The sequence below is a fragment of the Aptenodytes patagonicus genome, chromosome 3 (genome assembly GCF_965638725.1).
Source record: "Aptenodytes patagonicus chromosome 3, bAptPat1.pri.cur, whole genome shotgun sequence".
In the NCBI taxonomy this organism is placed as follows: domain Eukaryota; kingdom Metazoa; phylum Chordata; class Aves; order Sphenisciformes; family Spheniscidae; genus Aptenodytes; species Aptenodytes patagonicus.
This window is the reverse complement of record NC_134951.1, coordinates 116,830,576-116,847,429: the sequence shown is the minus strand read 5'-3', so window position 1 is coordinate 116,847,429 and position 16,854 is coordinate 116,830,576. Positions and strand designations below refer to the sequence as shown.

At 49.1% G+C, this 16,854-nt stretch overlaps 1 protein-coding gene across 1 annotated transcript; it reads left to right on the top strand.

Annotated features, from left to right (window-relative positions):
• The first annotated feature begins 11 nt into the window (after positions 1 to 11).
• On the top strand, positions 12 to 11,133 carry DSTN (destrin, actin depolymerizing factor). Its single transcript, XM_076334815.1, has 4 exons — positions 12 to 118; positions 8,927 to 9,234; positions 9,472 to 9,548; positions 10,843 to 11,133. The coding sequence occupies exons 1-4, from the start codon at positions 116 to 118 to the stop codon at positions 10,950 to 10,952; spliced, it is 498 nt and encodes a 165-aa protein (XP_076190930.1). The 5' UTR covers positions 12 to 115; the 3' UTR covers positions 10,953 to 11,133.
• The last annotated feature ends 5,721 nt before the right edge of the window (positions 11,134 to 16,854 follow it).

Below are 16,854 nucleotides of genomic sequence, written 5' to 3'. Positions count from 1 at the left end.
GCTCGCGCCCTCGCCGCTTCCCTTCCTGCTGCCGGAGCCCGCGCCGCGCCCAGCATCCGAGGGGAGCAGCCGCTGCCGCACCGCGCTCCGCCGCCCGCCGCGCCCCGCCGACACCATGGTAGGGAGCCGGGCGCCGCCGGGGGAGCGGGGGGCGCGGGCCGTTACGCTTCTACCCCTCCCCCCTCCTTCGCCTTCATCCCCGGGGAAAGAGAGGAGGGAGGGTGGTTGGTACCGCCCGCCCGCCGCATCCCGGCCTGCGCTCCGGCCGGCGCCGCCGCCGTGCCCGGCGGCACGACGGTATCACGCCCCCCTTTCTTTCTCTTTCCTCCCCCCGGTCCTTTCGCCTTTGAACTTGAGGCGGCGGATCCGTTCTTCTCCCTTCCCCCCCCCCCCCCCCCATCCCGCCATGAGGCGGCGGAAGGTTACTTCCCCCCCCCCCCCCCTTGAGGCGATGGAACTGTCCTTTCCTCTTCGTCCTCCCCCCGTGAGGCGATGGTACGTTCCGCGCCGCACACAGGGCGCTAGGGGCGGGCGCGTCCATTTCGCCGGGGGGGGGGGGGGGGGGGGGGCGGTGAGAAGAGCGAGCGAGGCGGGAAGAGCGGGGGGGGGGGCTGGCGGTGGCCGCCGCCGCGGGGCGATGCGCGGCCCCTCCCCGTGCCGCAGGGCGCGGCCGTTGGGGGGGGAGGGGCGGCGGCTCCCCCCAGGCGGGGGGCTGCGCGGGGAGCAGGTCGCAGCTTGGCAGAAAGGCCACGGGGGGTGGTGGGGGTGGTGGGAGCCCGCCCCGGGGGCCGGGGGGCTGCCCCGCTCGGGAGGAAGCGCGGCCTCAGCCGCATCCGCCCCGATGGCCGGCCCCGGGCGGGAGCCATCTTCCCCAAAGGCGAGGGGTTTCGGGCCTGGCCTAGAAAACGGCGGCGGCTCCTCGGCGGAGCGGGGCGGCTGAGACGAGCACCCGTCCTCCCGCCAGCCGGGGCACCGCTCCGCCGTCCCCGGTCCGTCAGCCTCTCGGGGCCAGGGCGCCCTTAACCAGGCCCGGCTGGAGTCAGCAGTCCTGGTAGCAGACAAAAGGGGGGAAGCAAAACCGGCGGAAGGAAAACGCTGGTCGTAACAAACACGTTTTTGCAGCGACTGCTCGAAGAAGCTTAAATTTTAAGGTACTTGCCGCAAGGGCTTGGGAGATTTTTGTCTTGCTTCTCTGCACAGAGAAGATATAATGCTGGAAACAGAGGAAACATAGAAACGTATTAAACATACACACTGACTTGCCCGTTTTCTCTGGCTTTCAAAAAAATGCCGGGTGACTCCTTTCATAAACGGGGTGGAATAGACCAAACAGCTATTATGCTTCATGTTGGTTCATTTTCTGTTGGTTTGCCTACACTAAAATTTTGCATCCCCGTTTAACTCGGGCTGCTGAGACTGACAAATTCACTTGAATTATTCGCTCATACAGTTTTAACTGCTGTCCCATTTTTGCTTGAGTCATGCACACACACTTGTCCAGCAACAAACATTTGTGTGTTTTGACGCACTTGCCTAGGTTATTTGCCTTTAGTAGAGGGGTTACATATTGAGGCCTTCCCATGGTATTTACCATTCGTTTCTTGAACATGTGGCATATCCAGTAAATAAACTTTTAGCCTCCATAGACCTGGCAGGCAGGATGTACTACTAATCTCCCTGCTTCCTATAACGCCCGAGTTGAAGCATCTATGGCTGGTCTGCAGTGTGGAGTAGAGCTGATGGGAGCTGCAGATGAAGCTGCTAAAAGTCTGACGAGACTTGCAGCTCTTGTTTAAAATAGGCTTGTCTGAACAAGCTAGCTACCACCTCTGCAGTACGCAAACCTAGTTTAGAATGACTACTCAGTGTGTCAGGCTTCATCTTGCTTCAGAACCAGAGAATTCCCCAGTCAGTCAAAACTAGTATTTCTCATAGTGATCTCCTTTTTGGAACAGGGTCTGGGTTTTTTTTTTTTTAAGATGCTTTCTAGTTGCTGCAAATGAACTTGCTTTTGGGCAAAGAGTGTAGGCCTTCTGGCAAAGTACAGTAATGCCAGCAGGAGGGCATAATTTGGTATCAAAAGAGCATTGGATTTTCTGCTTTTGTGTCTTGCCACAAGGTTCAGTTTCTTTGCTACTGGATTAAATGAGTCCATGGTCTTTGGAGGACCGTGCAAATTATTTTTCTTGGTTGTTAGTCAATACTGTTCCTAAATCTGTGTAATTACAAGGTACATATGCCTCATATACAAGATGACAGCCTCCTGACAATTCATAGTGTGGGTGTCTGGCGTGTTCCTGCTTGCCTTGTCAGAATATCACTATCAAGAGGCTCCTGCTGGGAGCAAGGGCTGACCTAAGCGATCTCATGCGGGAGAGCCTGCAGACAGCCAGAACTTGCATGTAAAGCTGTTCAGAGCCTTTCACTCGCCTGGCTGTTTAGTATTCACAGTGATCTCCAGGAAGGATACCTTGGTAACGAGTGCTGGGATGCCCAGAGCAGGCCTTCAAAGCCTGTTTTTTAAGGGTGAGGTTTAAGCTTTAGGTTGCCGTAGGTGCCTGGAGGGCCACAAGAAAATTCTAACAGACACTTGGGCTCATAATAGCTGATTTCTGTGCTGAATGTGTTTCTAAGAAGCTTTGCTTTCCTGCAAGAGTCCTGTTGCGTACCAGCTTACACCCGCATTACCTTAAAAACATGTGTTTCAACATAGGAATGGGTACTACTCAAAACTTCTGCCCTGCTACTGGCTACCACGGTTCCTGTTTTTCAGCAGTGTTGCTGGGATTGCCTTTTGCGGGTATTGCTTGTTCTACCTACCTTGATAATTATATCAGGAGTGAACTTCATGGTAGCTTGGAGAAGGTGATGATTTCCTCTTTGGCTGAAAGCTGAGGAAATGACCTCCAGGAATTCAGGGGAGACTTTTTTCCTGCTTTTTTTTTTAATTGCTTTCCTACTCATCTCTCCTCATCTAGTCAATAACCTTTCTTATCGGCAGGGAAAAAAAGCTGAATAGGGTTTTGATGCCTTCCTCCCCAAAAAAAGAGACCAAATAATGCAAAATAAAAAAACCCTCAAGTCTAGCTGGCAAGATCTGCCTACAAGTGATATGCAAATAACTCTGTACTTCTTGCTGGTTTATGGTGTGCAAATAATGGCCTCTTACACAACAGCAGTAAAAAGGCAGTTAGTTATGTTTCCTGTCATGCTTCAGATCTGAATTGAAGCTTTGGACTCTCAGATGCATAGGCTGCATGGCATAAACGGCTGTCTGTCAGGCTGTAGGTAGCAGAGGACATGGGCCTCTTGGGACTTGAAGTCACTGGTGTTCCCACACTGGTACTGGTCTTTGGGGTGAAGGTAAACTAGTCACTCCATGCATTGCCCCCTTTCCTGCTCAGTAAAGTGGGGGTGGTAATATCAGATGGGTTTTCTTGAGTGTTCAAATAACAGATTAAAAGCAAAGCAGTATTTAAGATCCTTGTATTTTTAACCACCCACACTTTCAGTCGGCTTGTCGGCCATAGCTGACACCTTTTCAGGGGCCTGATTTGGCAAAATCTTCTCCCAGTCTGTTAGCTGCAGCCAGGCTATGTGACCCTCCCTATCTGCTAGGTGCTCTCACAACTAACTTGGCATAGCTTTCCCGTCAAGGCCTTGGTGCTGATGGTGTCCTAGGGTATTGTGTGGCAATGTAAGGGACAGCTTTGTGAAGGCTGCTGTCCCAGAACAGTCGGGTGGTAATAGGTTTAATTGAAAAAATATTTGTCGCAGAGATGTACTATGACACATTACTGAGTCAGATGGAGATGCCACATGGTTACACAGGCAGTTGTGGCAGCGGCAGGGGATTTTGAAGGTAGATGGGAGGGATGGTATGCCAAGCATAGGGGAAACAAGGTGTTTGCTGAAGAAACTGAGAACCAAATACATGGCAGTAATGTGACTAGCAAACATGGGAGCACAGTGTTCTCGAATCTCTGCCTTTGCAACTAAACAAGGCGTACTTTTAAGTTCTTGGTGTCAAATTCTGGGAAAATTGATGATGCTTTTCCAAGAAGCAAAAGTTTCCACTTGAGTAGCTGTGGATAGTCCATGCTGGTGTATACAATGTGTGTGCATGATTCCCAAACAAAACAAGTCAAGAACTGGTTCTTGAAATGTCTCTGTAGAGAATACATGCACAGGCACCACTGCCGAGGGCTCTTAGGTTCTGATCACAGGAAAGAAAACCCACACTATAAAATTGTCAATACTTAAAAACAAATTTAGTCCTTCAAACTTGTCTTGAGGCAAACTAAGTCATTAGTTTGAAGTCGTCTTGGCTGTCTTACAGTTGAGGAGGGAACAAAGACTTTTCTTAGGTAAAATATTCTAAATATTCAAGGAAAATACTGGAGTTCACAGCGCTTCCTAACAAAAGAGAAGGCAAATTTCATTGTGTCAAAGTTGCGTTTCAATGCAGGCTTGCTACAAATCCAGTTTATCAGGCATCTGGCATGTGTCTCACTCCTGAAATGGCTTTCTGTATACGGGGATTTTCTTGAGAAAGCTTTGGATTATTCTTCAGTCTTCCCCTATTTAGATTAAATTTGAGTTGTAGAGTACTTGGTGATGGAGGCAAAGTATTGGAAGCTATTAGTGGAGGCAGCTGGGGACGGCTCTTACAGTTGGAAGCCTACTAGACAGAAGGCTCTCTCTTTGGGCTGCCCTGTGTAGGGACGGCATTCTGCTCTCGCAAGACTTCTGCAGTGCTTTGCACTTAGGCAGGAACGATGGCTTTGTGTAGGGAATAAGAGCCGCTGTGTTACTGCAGCGCATGCTGACAAGGCATTTAATGCAACCATTACCTCATGTGCCTACAGCAGTCTATATGAAAATACAATGGGGATACTGGTATAAGTGCTCCAGAATAATGTACGAGGCAACACTGCCTGCAAGACACGCTGCCTTTGCAATAGTTGCATGGAGGTTCTGGGGGAGAACTTATTTTGCTGATTCCCTCAGAGAAACTTACTCTGTCCATTCTTGCCTGAATGTCTCCCTGAATATGCTGTACTGGCGTCATTTTCCCATCTGATGATTAGGTGGCTTGCCTCCTTGCTGCTGCCTTGTTTCAGTGAGGTTAACAGGCCCTGCAGTTAAGGTCCTCGACACCTATAGAAACAGGCTGGCTACTTGAATGTAGTCTTTTCTCTGCAGTTGTGTCCTGAGAATGGTTTTAAGTTGGTGTTGCCTGTGTTACAGGATTTATCTGTCCCCTACAACAAAATGTCACCAGCTAATGGTCGTGTATCCCACAAGTTCTTGCAACATGTACTGCTCAATGAACAGCCACCCGTGTACCAGTCCAGAGTTGGATAACTGCTTTCATACTGAAAAAGGAACAGAACCAGGCTAGCTGTCGTAGCCCTGCAGCATTTAAGTCAGAATGCACAAAATAATAATGAATGTGCTGTATTGAATCATCTGAGCGGAGTGATATTGGGCCAAAGAGAGAAAATGCAGACTAACAAATAAACGTTTATTCTGTCATTACTGGCGGGGTAGAGGCTTCTCACCAGCTATTCTTCTGGACAAATCAGCAGAGACACGGTTAAAATGTTGTTTGAGGACATGTATTTACGAGTGTGGCATTTCTCCTTGTTCCAGTACTCTTAACAGTCATCCTCTTGCTGCCCTACACAGAATGGTTGCAACCAACTTACAACAAAAGCTGCCTAGGATTCAGGGTTTTTTTCCTTTTTAAGCATGTTTATGAAGCCAGTCATGGCTGGTACAAGCCCAGGGTTGAAGAGGGAGTCCTACAGTTACAAAAGTAGATCCTCTTTTTGGAAGCAATTAGTTGCACCGGGAGTTTATGAGTTCATTTCAGCCCGTACTGTGACACAGCTATAGGGTTTTTTCAGATGGAACAAATCTGCATTGTCCCTAGCAATATAATGGCTGCTAATGTCAGCCTGCGTGATGAATCCAGGGGTTGTACAGCAGCTGTGAAAAGGAGTAGCACCAGCTACTAACAGCCTTTTGCTTTGGAAAGTTAAAAAATCCAGTTCTTAACGTTGTCCCTTCGGCTTCTGGTCGGTCCCAGTTATCAGCTGCAGATTAACAGTGAATTTTCAGTTTCCAGACTGAATACTCTCGACATTTTTGGAATCTGAACTGACTTGCCAGCAGTGCTCAGTTTCTTTATAAGGAAACAACTTGTCTCCCAACTTGGAGATGTGTTTCTGGCTGTGCAGTAGCACAAGCATATGCTCTTGACTGCACAGTTTGCATCAACCTGCAGCTCCGTTGCTGCTGCTTGCTTCTGGCTCTCTGCTGAGCATTAAACTCTTCTGTCAAAGTTAACTTCTTGGCAACAGGAATTGGTGCAGGGGAATTAGTTGTTGTGGTCTTGGAGCAAAGATCAAGAATTGACAAAGGTAGAGCTAGGTGACATGAACCGCTTTTATGCAATTACTAGACTGATTCCCGTGCTAGTTCAGGCTTTCTAAGCATTTTCTACTTAGAATCTTGAGGTTTTTGTGACTAAAACCTGACTCTTAACACCTGTTGTCAGCTACTGAGGTGCCACTAGTTAGAAGACAGACCCTGGGGGTGGGGGTTGTCACGTTCACTGTGGATTTGTCCTTAGTGAATGATGCAGTAGTTCTAGTCGCTGCACTGTTTGCTTTATTAGGGCAACCTTGTATTATTTAGTCTTCCCAGCAAGCTCTTGCCTACATCAACCACAGGGATGGGAGGAGAAAGACCTTTATTCCTCATTAGTTCTCAATCACACTCTGACAAAGTGCAGTCTCTCCGTATGGAGGAGGTGACATACAAATGAGTCACTTCAAGTCGATGTTTGCACTTTTGCTCGAATTTATCCTGGAATAGGCTTTCTCCGCTTACTTTCCTTGCCTTATTGAAGTTATGCAGAAGGGTGGCTGCCAGCCAGGCAGCTGAGGCATGGTGACTTACTCCCTGGTCTCCTGTCCCAAAGTAAGTGCAAGGGATTCTGGAGAGATTACCCCTAATAGACAAACCATGCGTTGTAAATCTTGAGGGAGGTCCCCTTGTATTTGAGTAAACCCCTAAAGAGCACTGCTCTCCACGCTAGAGAAAAGCTTCTGTCTCGGATTCACTGCTGTATGAGATTGCCTTCATTTTGCATGACCAGTACTTGGGGAGATCTAGATGCCAGACTCCATGGTAATAGATTCTGCCAGCTGTGCCACCTCTCTTCACTGGGTTAGCAAAGCTATGCCAGCCACTAGAAGTTACAGAAGGAGAGATGTTGGTAGAAAAAGGAGAATCCGGGCTCATCTGAGGTCCTGCGTGGTAGGCATTCGTCAAGGCTTTAAAGAAACCACACATTAAGTAGTTGTCCAATCAATAACCATCTCTCAAGGACAGCTTGTTTGAAAGTTAGCACTAAACAGTTCCCCTTCACCACTGATTTCCCTGGTTTTGCAGCTGAACTCTGCTGTTTCTTTAGAACATTTCCACTCTGACAAGGTACAATGTCCCCCACAATATGAATCTATAAAGCACATGTTTTGGGGCTGAGCTTAAGGAAAAACAAAATGAGGAACAACCTTTAGTCTTTTTCAGCTGGTATATCTCACATGATGCTTTACCTGACTGTTTAGTACTGCTGACTGTGCTTTTAACAGTGACAGGTGGCAGTTTACACAGAGGGAGGAGGGCGATTTTCCTTCTGAGATATGAATTGCCGTGTCTGAGGATAATGTCATTTGAATTTGGAAGACCAAAAACCAGTGGGGGAAGAAGCGGTATTGGAAAGGAGTCTCACTGTTTACACAGCATGCAGCATTTTTAACAGATAGATGAGTGTTGGACAGGCTTCAACTTGGTCTTTACTGCTCTGTCCATGATGTCCTTCCAGCAGTGTCTGCTGGCCAGTATGGCTCCCCATATTTGTGGTAGTTGCTACTGCACAGCTGCTTTTAAGCTCTCCAACTTTACTGCACTCTGAGAACAAAACTCAGATACAAATGCTTCTACCCTGCCACCTCTTTTTTTTTTTTGTCTCATTCCCAAAAAAGCAGCAGACTGAAAATGCAGTTCAGCCTCTTGTCATTCTTGCTAGGTCTTGTCCTCTTTATTCTGTGCAGCTGCCTTTAACATTAGATTGGTAATGCTGCATCTGCACCTCCTATTGCAGCTAGCACAGGGGGATACCACTAAGTAACTAGAATTTCCCACCAGACTTCGAGGGGGGGGGGGGGGGGGGGGAAGTTGAAAAGGCAGCTTGCTTTAAAAACTGATGGAGGAACTGCTGGGAAATAGACATTTTAACTGCTAGACTGGCAAGTTCTCCCTTTAAAACACTGAATTCAGAGCAGCTTCTGAAAGTTGGCTTGTTCAGCTAAAAACTGTACCACTACAGTCCCAGTACCCCACTACATCTCTCTTGATCTCTAAACCAAATCCATGTGACAAGCATGGAATTTGGCCATGTTTTACCTCTGTTCCTAAAGCTGCTAGCAAGCATACTGGAAATGGCTAGGAAACTTTGAACAGAAGATCCTCATGGGCTTGATTGTCTAGCCAGCCTGAAATGGGTAACAAAAGCTGCTCTAATGCCAAAGGATCTACCACAACTGAATCTCGGAGGACAAGGGGTGGACATGCCTGTAAAACTACCCCAAAACAATGTTCTAATATAAGTAGGATTGTGCCTTCTTTGGAATAGTTTTGGTTTGGCAGCTGGCTGTGGGCAGCATCAAGACTCCAGATTCTTTACTTGGCTTGGAAAAAGAGGGCCTGCAGCCTTTTCTGACAAGACTCTCGGGCCACTGGTGACTATTGCCAGTATCCGTTGTCTTTTAGCCTTGGATTTAAGGCAGTGTGGTAATGTAGTTGTGAAAATTTGCAGTGGTAGCCCTAAAGGTCTTTGCTCTTGTCTTTGTAGGCATCTGGAGTACAAGTTGCCGATGAGGTATGCCGTATCTTCTATGACATGAAAGTGCGGAAGTGCTCTACGCCTGAGGAAATTAAGAAGAGGAAGAAGGCTGTCATCTTCTGCCTCAGTCCAGACAAAAAGTGCATTATTGTGGAAGAAGGCAAAGAGATTCTGGTGGGAGATGTCGGTGTGACAGTTACCGACCCTTTCAAGCACTTTGTGCAGATGCTTCCTGAGAAGGATTGCCGTTATGCCTTGTATGATGCAAGCTTCGAGACCAAGGAATCAAAAAAAGAAGAGTTGATGTTTTTCTTGTGGTAAGCCATATTCCCAACTCGTTCCTAACATGCAGTCCAAGCACTGTGGGTGAGGTCTCTGAGCATTTGTACTGCCCAGGCTGGCAAGATGGCAGGCTTAAAGTGAGCTGGACAGCCTGATGCCTGTATTCTGAGCCATGAGACGTTTCACTTGTCCGTAATCGGTAGGACACTGCTTCTGTCTATGCTGGATAATAAATGTCACTAATTGCACTTTTTTTTGGTGTATCCCACTAGGGCACCAGAACAAGCACCTCTCAAAAGTAAGATGATCTACGCAAGCTCCAAGGATGCAATCAAAAAGAAGTTTCAAGGTACGTAATACAGCTAACGCTTCTAGCTGTGCTATACCCCTAGAAAGCTTACACAGCAAGGCTTAACCGTTGGCTAATTGGCTTTTTTTTTTTTGAGATACTAGTGAGAGATGAGAACTTCACAGGTGAAATGCCCTGTGACAGAGCTAAAATGAGCTCTGGCTAAAATTTATATTGTCTGACTCTGAATTTTAGAGGCACTAGAACTGTGCTCAGGACAAGAGCAGGCTTTGCAATGCGTGACACCATAGCTGTACTGTACAGAGCAGCGCATCTGCACCATACAGGCTAGAAACCATTAGATTCGTAATGCTGAGCTGGATTTTGTGCAGAGCTGCCTCTGTGGCAGAAGACTTTCAGCCCTGCGTCTGTTGAAATACACAATTTCATAAACTTACTGTGCTGTAGTAGTAGTAATAAACAATTCACTTGATTTAGAGATGCTGTTGTGATTACTCATTGCAAAAGTCATTGCATCTCTAAGTGGAGAAGCTAAGTTCTGTTCAGCCTGTCAGGCACCATTAACCAAGGAGTAAACACCTTGCTGCAGCATTCAGAAATTTCATGCTAAGTGGGTCATCACGATGGCTCATAGCCAGATAGCACTGCCCCCCCCTTCAGTTCCTCATGCTGCACTGGACCACAGTCTTGCAGTGTGCAGGACTGACAGGATCATTGTGCAGCAGTACCAGCCTTCACAGGACAACTCGCCAGTGAATTGGAACTAGCCAGGGAGACTGTTGTGTGCTGCACGTGTGGAAGTTGAAAAAAAGAAATCCTGTGATTTTTCTGCTTTTCTCCACATAAGACAGGCTTGGGTTGGGCTCCTCACCCTCCAGAAAAAGAAACCACTGTTAATTCCTTAGACCAGCAAAGTTTTTCTAGTCTCTACATCTCAAATTACCACTGATCCTTTCACCCACCTCTCAGAGCCAGCGGGAGCCGAGTTAGCCATCTTAGTGTGCTTGTGTGTAGCATCCTCAGCTGCCATATCCAGGGTAGCACTAGAAATAAGAGATTGACTCGTAAGATAGCCTGCAATGCAAAGGCTAACGATCTGAGCACTGATCTCGTGAAAACTTTCTCGCTGGTATTTCTACTTTGATATTTGGTGTGTAGCCAGATGTCTCCTGTGACTATCGGGGAAAAACACCCAAATTCCTAAGCTAAGGCAGGACTTACCTGCTTGAGTGACTGGATTGGCTCTTCTAATATTACTACCAAGTATGTTTCTTTGATTGATTACTAGCATGTTGAAATACTGCATTATTGAGTGTCTTGCCTCTTTTTTTAGGCATAAAGCATGAATGCCAAGCAAATGGGCCAGAGGACCTCAACCGAGCTTGCATTGCTGAGAAGCTAGGAGGCTCCCTAGTCGTAGCTTTTGAAGGAAGTCCCGTGTAGATGTCATACAGTGCCACAACTCTACAAGCATTCCATGTTTTAATATATCAGTTATGTAAAGCAACCATTCTAGGCAAGGGTTTCACTAACTGTAGGGAAGCTGTCTTGTAGAATAAAGTAGATTTTGGAGATGTAGCTCGTATGTACAAATGACCCTAAATAAATCAAATCTAAGGATTTATCTTGGTGTATTAGTATTTGCATTGGTTTTGCAGCCCAGTACTGTCCCTGATGGATTAACACTAAAGGTCTCCAAAAATTTTGGTCCAATGCAGCAGTGTATCATGGGATGAAAGGGGGGGAGGTGAGAACAATCTGGTTCCTGTTCTTACTTTTCTAAATTGTAACAAGCAAAATTCAGTCAGTCTTTTTGAGGCTACTGGCCAAATTGCCAAACTCAGAAACTTTTTCACCTGTAACAGTTTAATACAAAACTTCAAACCTGTAGTTAAAGTTAGGCTAAAGCAACCTCTTGGCACCAAAACTGGGTTAAATTCTTAGTGCTTGCAGTTGCAGAGCAGTACTAATAAAGGCTAATTCTGAAGTTAGAGATAAAATAGACACACTTTTCTGCAGAAATAGTCCTAATGCACTCTCTTGTAAACTCACTGTGCAGTAATAGTATTTAAAGGTTCACTTGTTCTGCAGGTTCAATTTTCTTGTTGCGAAGCGTCTTGAGGTCTCTTCCAGCCTGAGTGATTCTATAAAAATTGCTTTTCTGTTGACGTAGTTTAATTTAGAACTACCTTAGTTTCACTAATACACACTAGTGGATCAGATGCTTCTGAGGCTTTTACAAATGCAGATTCTTATATCAGAGCTCTCCAGTTATGGGTAGTACAACGAGAAGGAACCACATCTTAAAAAGTGGTATTCTCAGCCCCAGTCTTTGGTCACTTGGTCCATTTGTCCATAATTACTATTGATTTACCTTAGTAGAACCAATCAGCCTGACTAATACGGCTTGATCTGGGCTTTTTGTCTGTTAGCTTCTTTAATTCTGTAGAAATGCATGGAAATATCACCTACTAGAAAGTCTGACCTGAAATGCCTTTTGTATGGGGGGTAGAGAACATTCCTGTGCCAGCTACAGAGGTCTTAAAAGCTTCCATGTTTCACCAGTGGTTGATTAAAGCTGTTTCCTTTGTGTAATGTGTACATGGGAGTTGCATAGAGTTTTCCTGTCTGTATGTAGAGAAAAAGAAAAAAAAAAAAAACAAACAACCCTTAGCCTTCAGTGCGTTACTGTGATATGTTCTGTGCGTGCCACATTTGAATAGCCTAAATAAATGGGGTTTCCCTCCCCTGGGTCAGTGACTGATTCCTCTCCAGCCTCTGGATTAGTCCTGCAGCGAGGCTGGTGCTGCTGGCTGAGCACGCCGGTGCCCCACGTAAGTCGGGTGCTCAGGGAGCTGGTATGCCTTCCACAGCTACCGACCTGTGCTGCTCACGGGGGAGAAAGGATGGGGGAAACAGGCTGGAAGGAGGAGCTGGTGGAAGCGGAGGGAGTTGGAGGGTGGAAGGCAGGTTCATCTGTCTGCAAAGTGTGCTGCCCTCCTTGGCACTGTACCCCTCTCACAGCTGAGTGGCTGCCAGCCTGCTGCAGGCTTTCGCTCCCTAACAGCACCTGGTCTCTTCCTTTTAGGCTTCGGACCCTGATTTCCATGGGTTGGGGAGCTTCCTGGGAAACATCTGGTGTTTGCAGTCTGAGCAGGAGAAACCCAGCACGTGTCAGTTACTTTGTGCTGCATTCCCTGTAAGAACTGAGGGAGCTTTCTCTGGCCAGCCCAGTGAAGCCCGGGCAGTTCCAGGCTGCCCCTTCCTCGGCAAGCTCTTGCCAGATGTGCAGGAACAGAAAGCTGTACTGTACCCGCAGCTCCTCGACAGAGCAGTGCGCTGCAATGGTTTCTCTGTGGGGCCAGGGAAATAATGGTCCGTTACCTAACTCAGCATGTGCCCTCTCTGGCCACGCTGCATGGTTGAAATCTTTAGTTAAAGGCTTGCTCTAACTTGGCACCCACGTGGGTCGCAGGGTTGGGACCACAAGGTCTTCCGATGTAAAGAGATCCACCAGAGTGAAGCTTTCTGGTTTGGAGAGAAAAGCACACCAGCTTGGTTTCTGCGGGTGCTTTTAGCCTGTGTTTCAGTCAACTCTGAGCTTGCTGAAGTGGGTAGTCATCCCCATAAACAGCTCCTCCTTGCCTAGGTGTCTGCAGTACTGATCTCTGTCCAAAGTCCAGGTTGAGATAAGGAAACCGGAGTGACACAGCGGGAGTGGTGCTGCCTGACAAACAAAGGGAACTCCCAGCCAAGATCCAGCTGATAACTAGCGCCTCCAGACTGCAGGCATCTTTGAATCAGAGATATCCAGCCCAGGTGATGCCGTGGTGGACTTCTGCTTGGGATTTCCTTTGGTTAGAAAATGGAGCAGGAGTCTCTGCAAAGGGGGAGGGATGTCAGACCTGGAAGGTAGAAGGGCACTTCCCACAATGTGAAAGCCCTTGGGTCAGGGACTTGGGTACAAAGTGCCTTAGTCCCGGGACTTTGAGGGATGAGAGGTCTGAGGTGGCACTTTGGGCCTTGGTTAGGTGTGGTCCCACAGCTTCAGCTGATCTAAGAGGCTTTGGCCGCTTTTAGGACCCTCGCAGCAAGCCCTGTGAGGTATTATACCGGCCTCTGGAAGAGCATTCCTGCACGCCAGTGCTGGCAGTAACTTAACCTTCAGAGCTATGATGCTTCAGGCTTGTCCACATCATGGAGTTAGTGGGCCAAACTTCACTGCCTCCCAAGATTGTTTGCCCTTCTGCGGTTGGAGGGGATAAAAAGCACGGGAAGATGTTTCCTCTTGTGACTGTTTCAAATCCTTTCAGTTAAGGTTTCTCCCAAATCACCCAGACCGTCTGAAAAGGCAGGGCAAGCAGGGAGAGACAACATGAGGAATGCTTCCTATAGCTTGGCTGGTTGCTGGGGAGAGAAATTACTTTCTAACAGGACTACGTGAAGAAGAAAAAGGTGAAGGGGTTCAGATGAGAGACATGGCTTGGGGGTGTGCAAGCTCAGCAGGACCGCAGCCCAGGTAGCACAGCTCAGGTGCAGCAGGAGCAGAGCTGCTAGAAACCTTTTCAAGCCCACATGCAGGCAAGGGTTTCCCAAAAGCCATTTTTGTCCATTACACTGGGGAGAAGATCAAGATGGGAGACGGAGACTGGTAATTCAGGCCTGAGTGTGAGCAGCAGACGGCGTAAATCTAATTTAGCTGCTCCAGCAAAGGTGAACTTGAGTGTCTAAGCTATGGCTTGATAAACCCAGGTACCCAGGCTGAAAGGTAACTCCAGCCTTGGCCGAAATCAGCGGAAGGATCCAGCGCTCCCATTCAAAATCACCCCAGCTGGGCGATTGCTTGATCTTTAAATAAAGTACCTGCCTGCAGCACCCCAGCACCCAGCTGCCGACCATACCTGCCCCGAGTCACAGGCTGACAGGTAACCCTTGGCAAAGCCCATGCCATTGGGCGAGCACGTTGCAAAATCCCACCAGCTCCTGGGAGAGCAGGGGCTGGCCAGTCCTCAGCCCTGCGTGCTGGCGGGCAAGGCTTGGGTTTCTCCTAGCCCCTCGGGGTGTCCTTCCCCTTCCGCCAAGGTGCCGAGGGAAGAAAAAAATCCCAGCGGTACCACTCCAGGTATCAAAAATTAAGCTAAATGTCTTTCCCCAAAGAAATGTGTTTTTTTCAGCTTTGCTTAACAAGATCAGCCCCTCTCTTTCTTCCTAAAACAGCCAGCTCAGCGATGTGTCCTGGAAGGGTGCCACGTCCCCCCACGCTCGGGACACCAAATCTGCTCTTGTGTGGCTTTTGGAGCCCCATCAGAGTCCACCTGCCCCATAGCGCGCTTGGGATGGCAGCCGCCCTCCTTGTGTTGGCTGGGGGCTTTGTTACTGCTCTTGTGTTAACGCCTGGGTATCTGCTCTGTTTTGTACAAGCGTTCACAATAAAGGAAATTGTTGCAAAAGCAAAAAATTGAAAAACTGAAGGATTGCATCACTTCGCTGCGCCTGCTGCTCTGGGGCCCTTCCTGCCGATGGCTTTCTGGGGTTGATGGCCACCCAGATATGCTCAACAGCTTAGTCCAGCCTATGGGTTGGGTGGGGGTTTTTTTGCAATCCTGGTAAAATCCAGGCATTCCTTCACTTTTGGGGCTCTTAAAAGCCAAAAGGCAACAGGCCAGGCAGGCACGCTGCTCTGCAGCGAGAGGCAATGCTGACAGCGTTGAGGTCGCTGGCAGTCCTTGGGTCATGAGGTCCTCCCCACGCATCACTAAGTCCAGAAAGAGAAACCAAAGGCTCATCACGGCTGCAGGACAAAGGTCTGCTTACCGAGTTTGTCCCTCCGTTGTGGGGAGATGGACCTGCCAGAGCCCGGGGCGCCTGCAGGTTCTGCCGTCTATGTGCGTGCAACAGCCCTCATAGAACAGGGCTGGGAGGGGTGGGGGGGCAGCAGCAGCAGGGCTTGTAATGAGTGTGTGGGGTCTCAGCTGCCATGCAAAGGGCTGGGGCCACCACTCCGCAGGGAGACACAGCCCTACAGCCAGGTGCGTGAGCTCCATCACCTTCCATCGTGCGAGGAAATGCAGGCGGGGCAGGCGGTGAGTTACAGAGGGACATCACCGAGCCACCCACCAAATCTGGAGGGTGGCCCTCCTCTCCGCGGCGCAGCACAGCCCCCCAAAGGCGCTCAGCCCATTTCTGCAATGAGCGTTGACAGGCTCAGCGCTGACGTGCACCCCGACTTCTGGGTGCAGCAGCCCTTGCTCAGCCTCGATCAGCAAAGCCCCAGCGAGCGCTGGATAAAAGCGTGCCTTCCGTCAAGGATGGGAGGCAGGTTTGGGGGAAGGGTGGGGGGGTGGAGGGGGGGCTCTCAGCTTGCCTCTTCCTCAGCCAGAATTCGTAAGAATTCTTGCCTGGTCAAAGATGGGCCACACACCCCACCCACCCAAGCATGATTTGCACACTCCTTCTCCATCAGAGCCCCAGAGCCAGCCTCAAAACTGCATGGAGTCTCTGGTGTCTAATATAGAGGTTGAGCACACGCTGCCTTTCCCGGGAACAAAATGGAGGCAGGTCTGTCCCTCATCCCCCTTCCCAGCCTTGGCTCTTCGCACACCCCAGAGGGACCGAGCGCTTCAGGGCCTCTTTCCCACCTCTCTCAAATCCCGCTGATGTCAGCGCCAGGCTCAGCAGCTTTATTGTGGGGAGACAGGCACCGAGCCGTCACGTGGCCTCTGCCATTTCCTAAGAAACCAGCTTAAAAAAAAAAAAAGAGAGAGAGAAAAAAAGAGGGGGGAAAAAAAAACGAGAAAAAAATAAAAAAGGAAAGCCACAAGAAGGGGAGAGCAGAGGGCTGGAGAGCCCGGCCGCGACCGAGGACCACCACCATGCTGCACCCGCAGGGACAAAATTACAGGGGAGCGCTGAGGTTTAAGCAAGCAGGAGGGATGGTCCCCGCGGGGCTGGCGTTACCAGCCTGTTTCACCCCACCGTGCCCTGTCCCCACGTTCAGCGTGACCCCACAGCAGTGGTGCAGCAACACCCTGCCCCGGCTGCCACCATGTCGCCCGCTGCCACGGCGCGCGCGGCGCTCCCTCTGCCGGGCCCCACGCGGGGAGCTCGGTGTGCACGGCCAGCCGGAAAACACACGCCGCTGGAAGGAGAAGTTTCTCCCCTTTGCTTATATTGGAGGAAAAACAGAGGGGACGGCTTTTGCAGCACAGCAAGGAGCGGGGAGAATAAAGGATCTGCTCCTGGCCAAAGCAGGGTCATTCGCCAGTGACCCCAACGACCTGCCTGGCCTGCAAACCCCCCCAAAAATATTAAATAATAACCAGAAAAATAAAGCAAGGACAAGCTC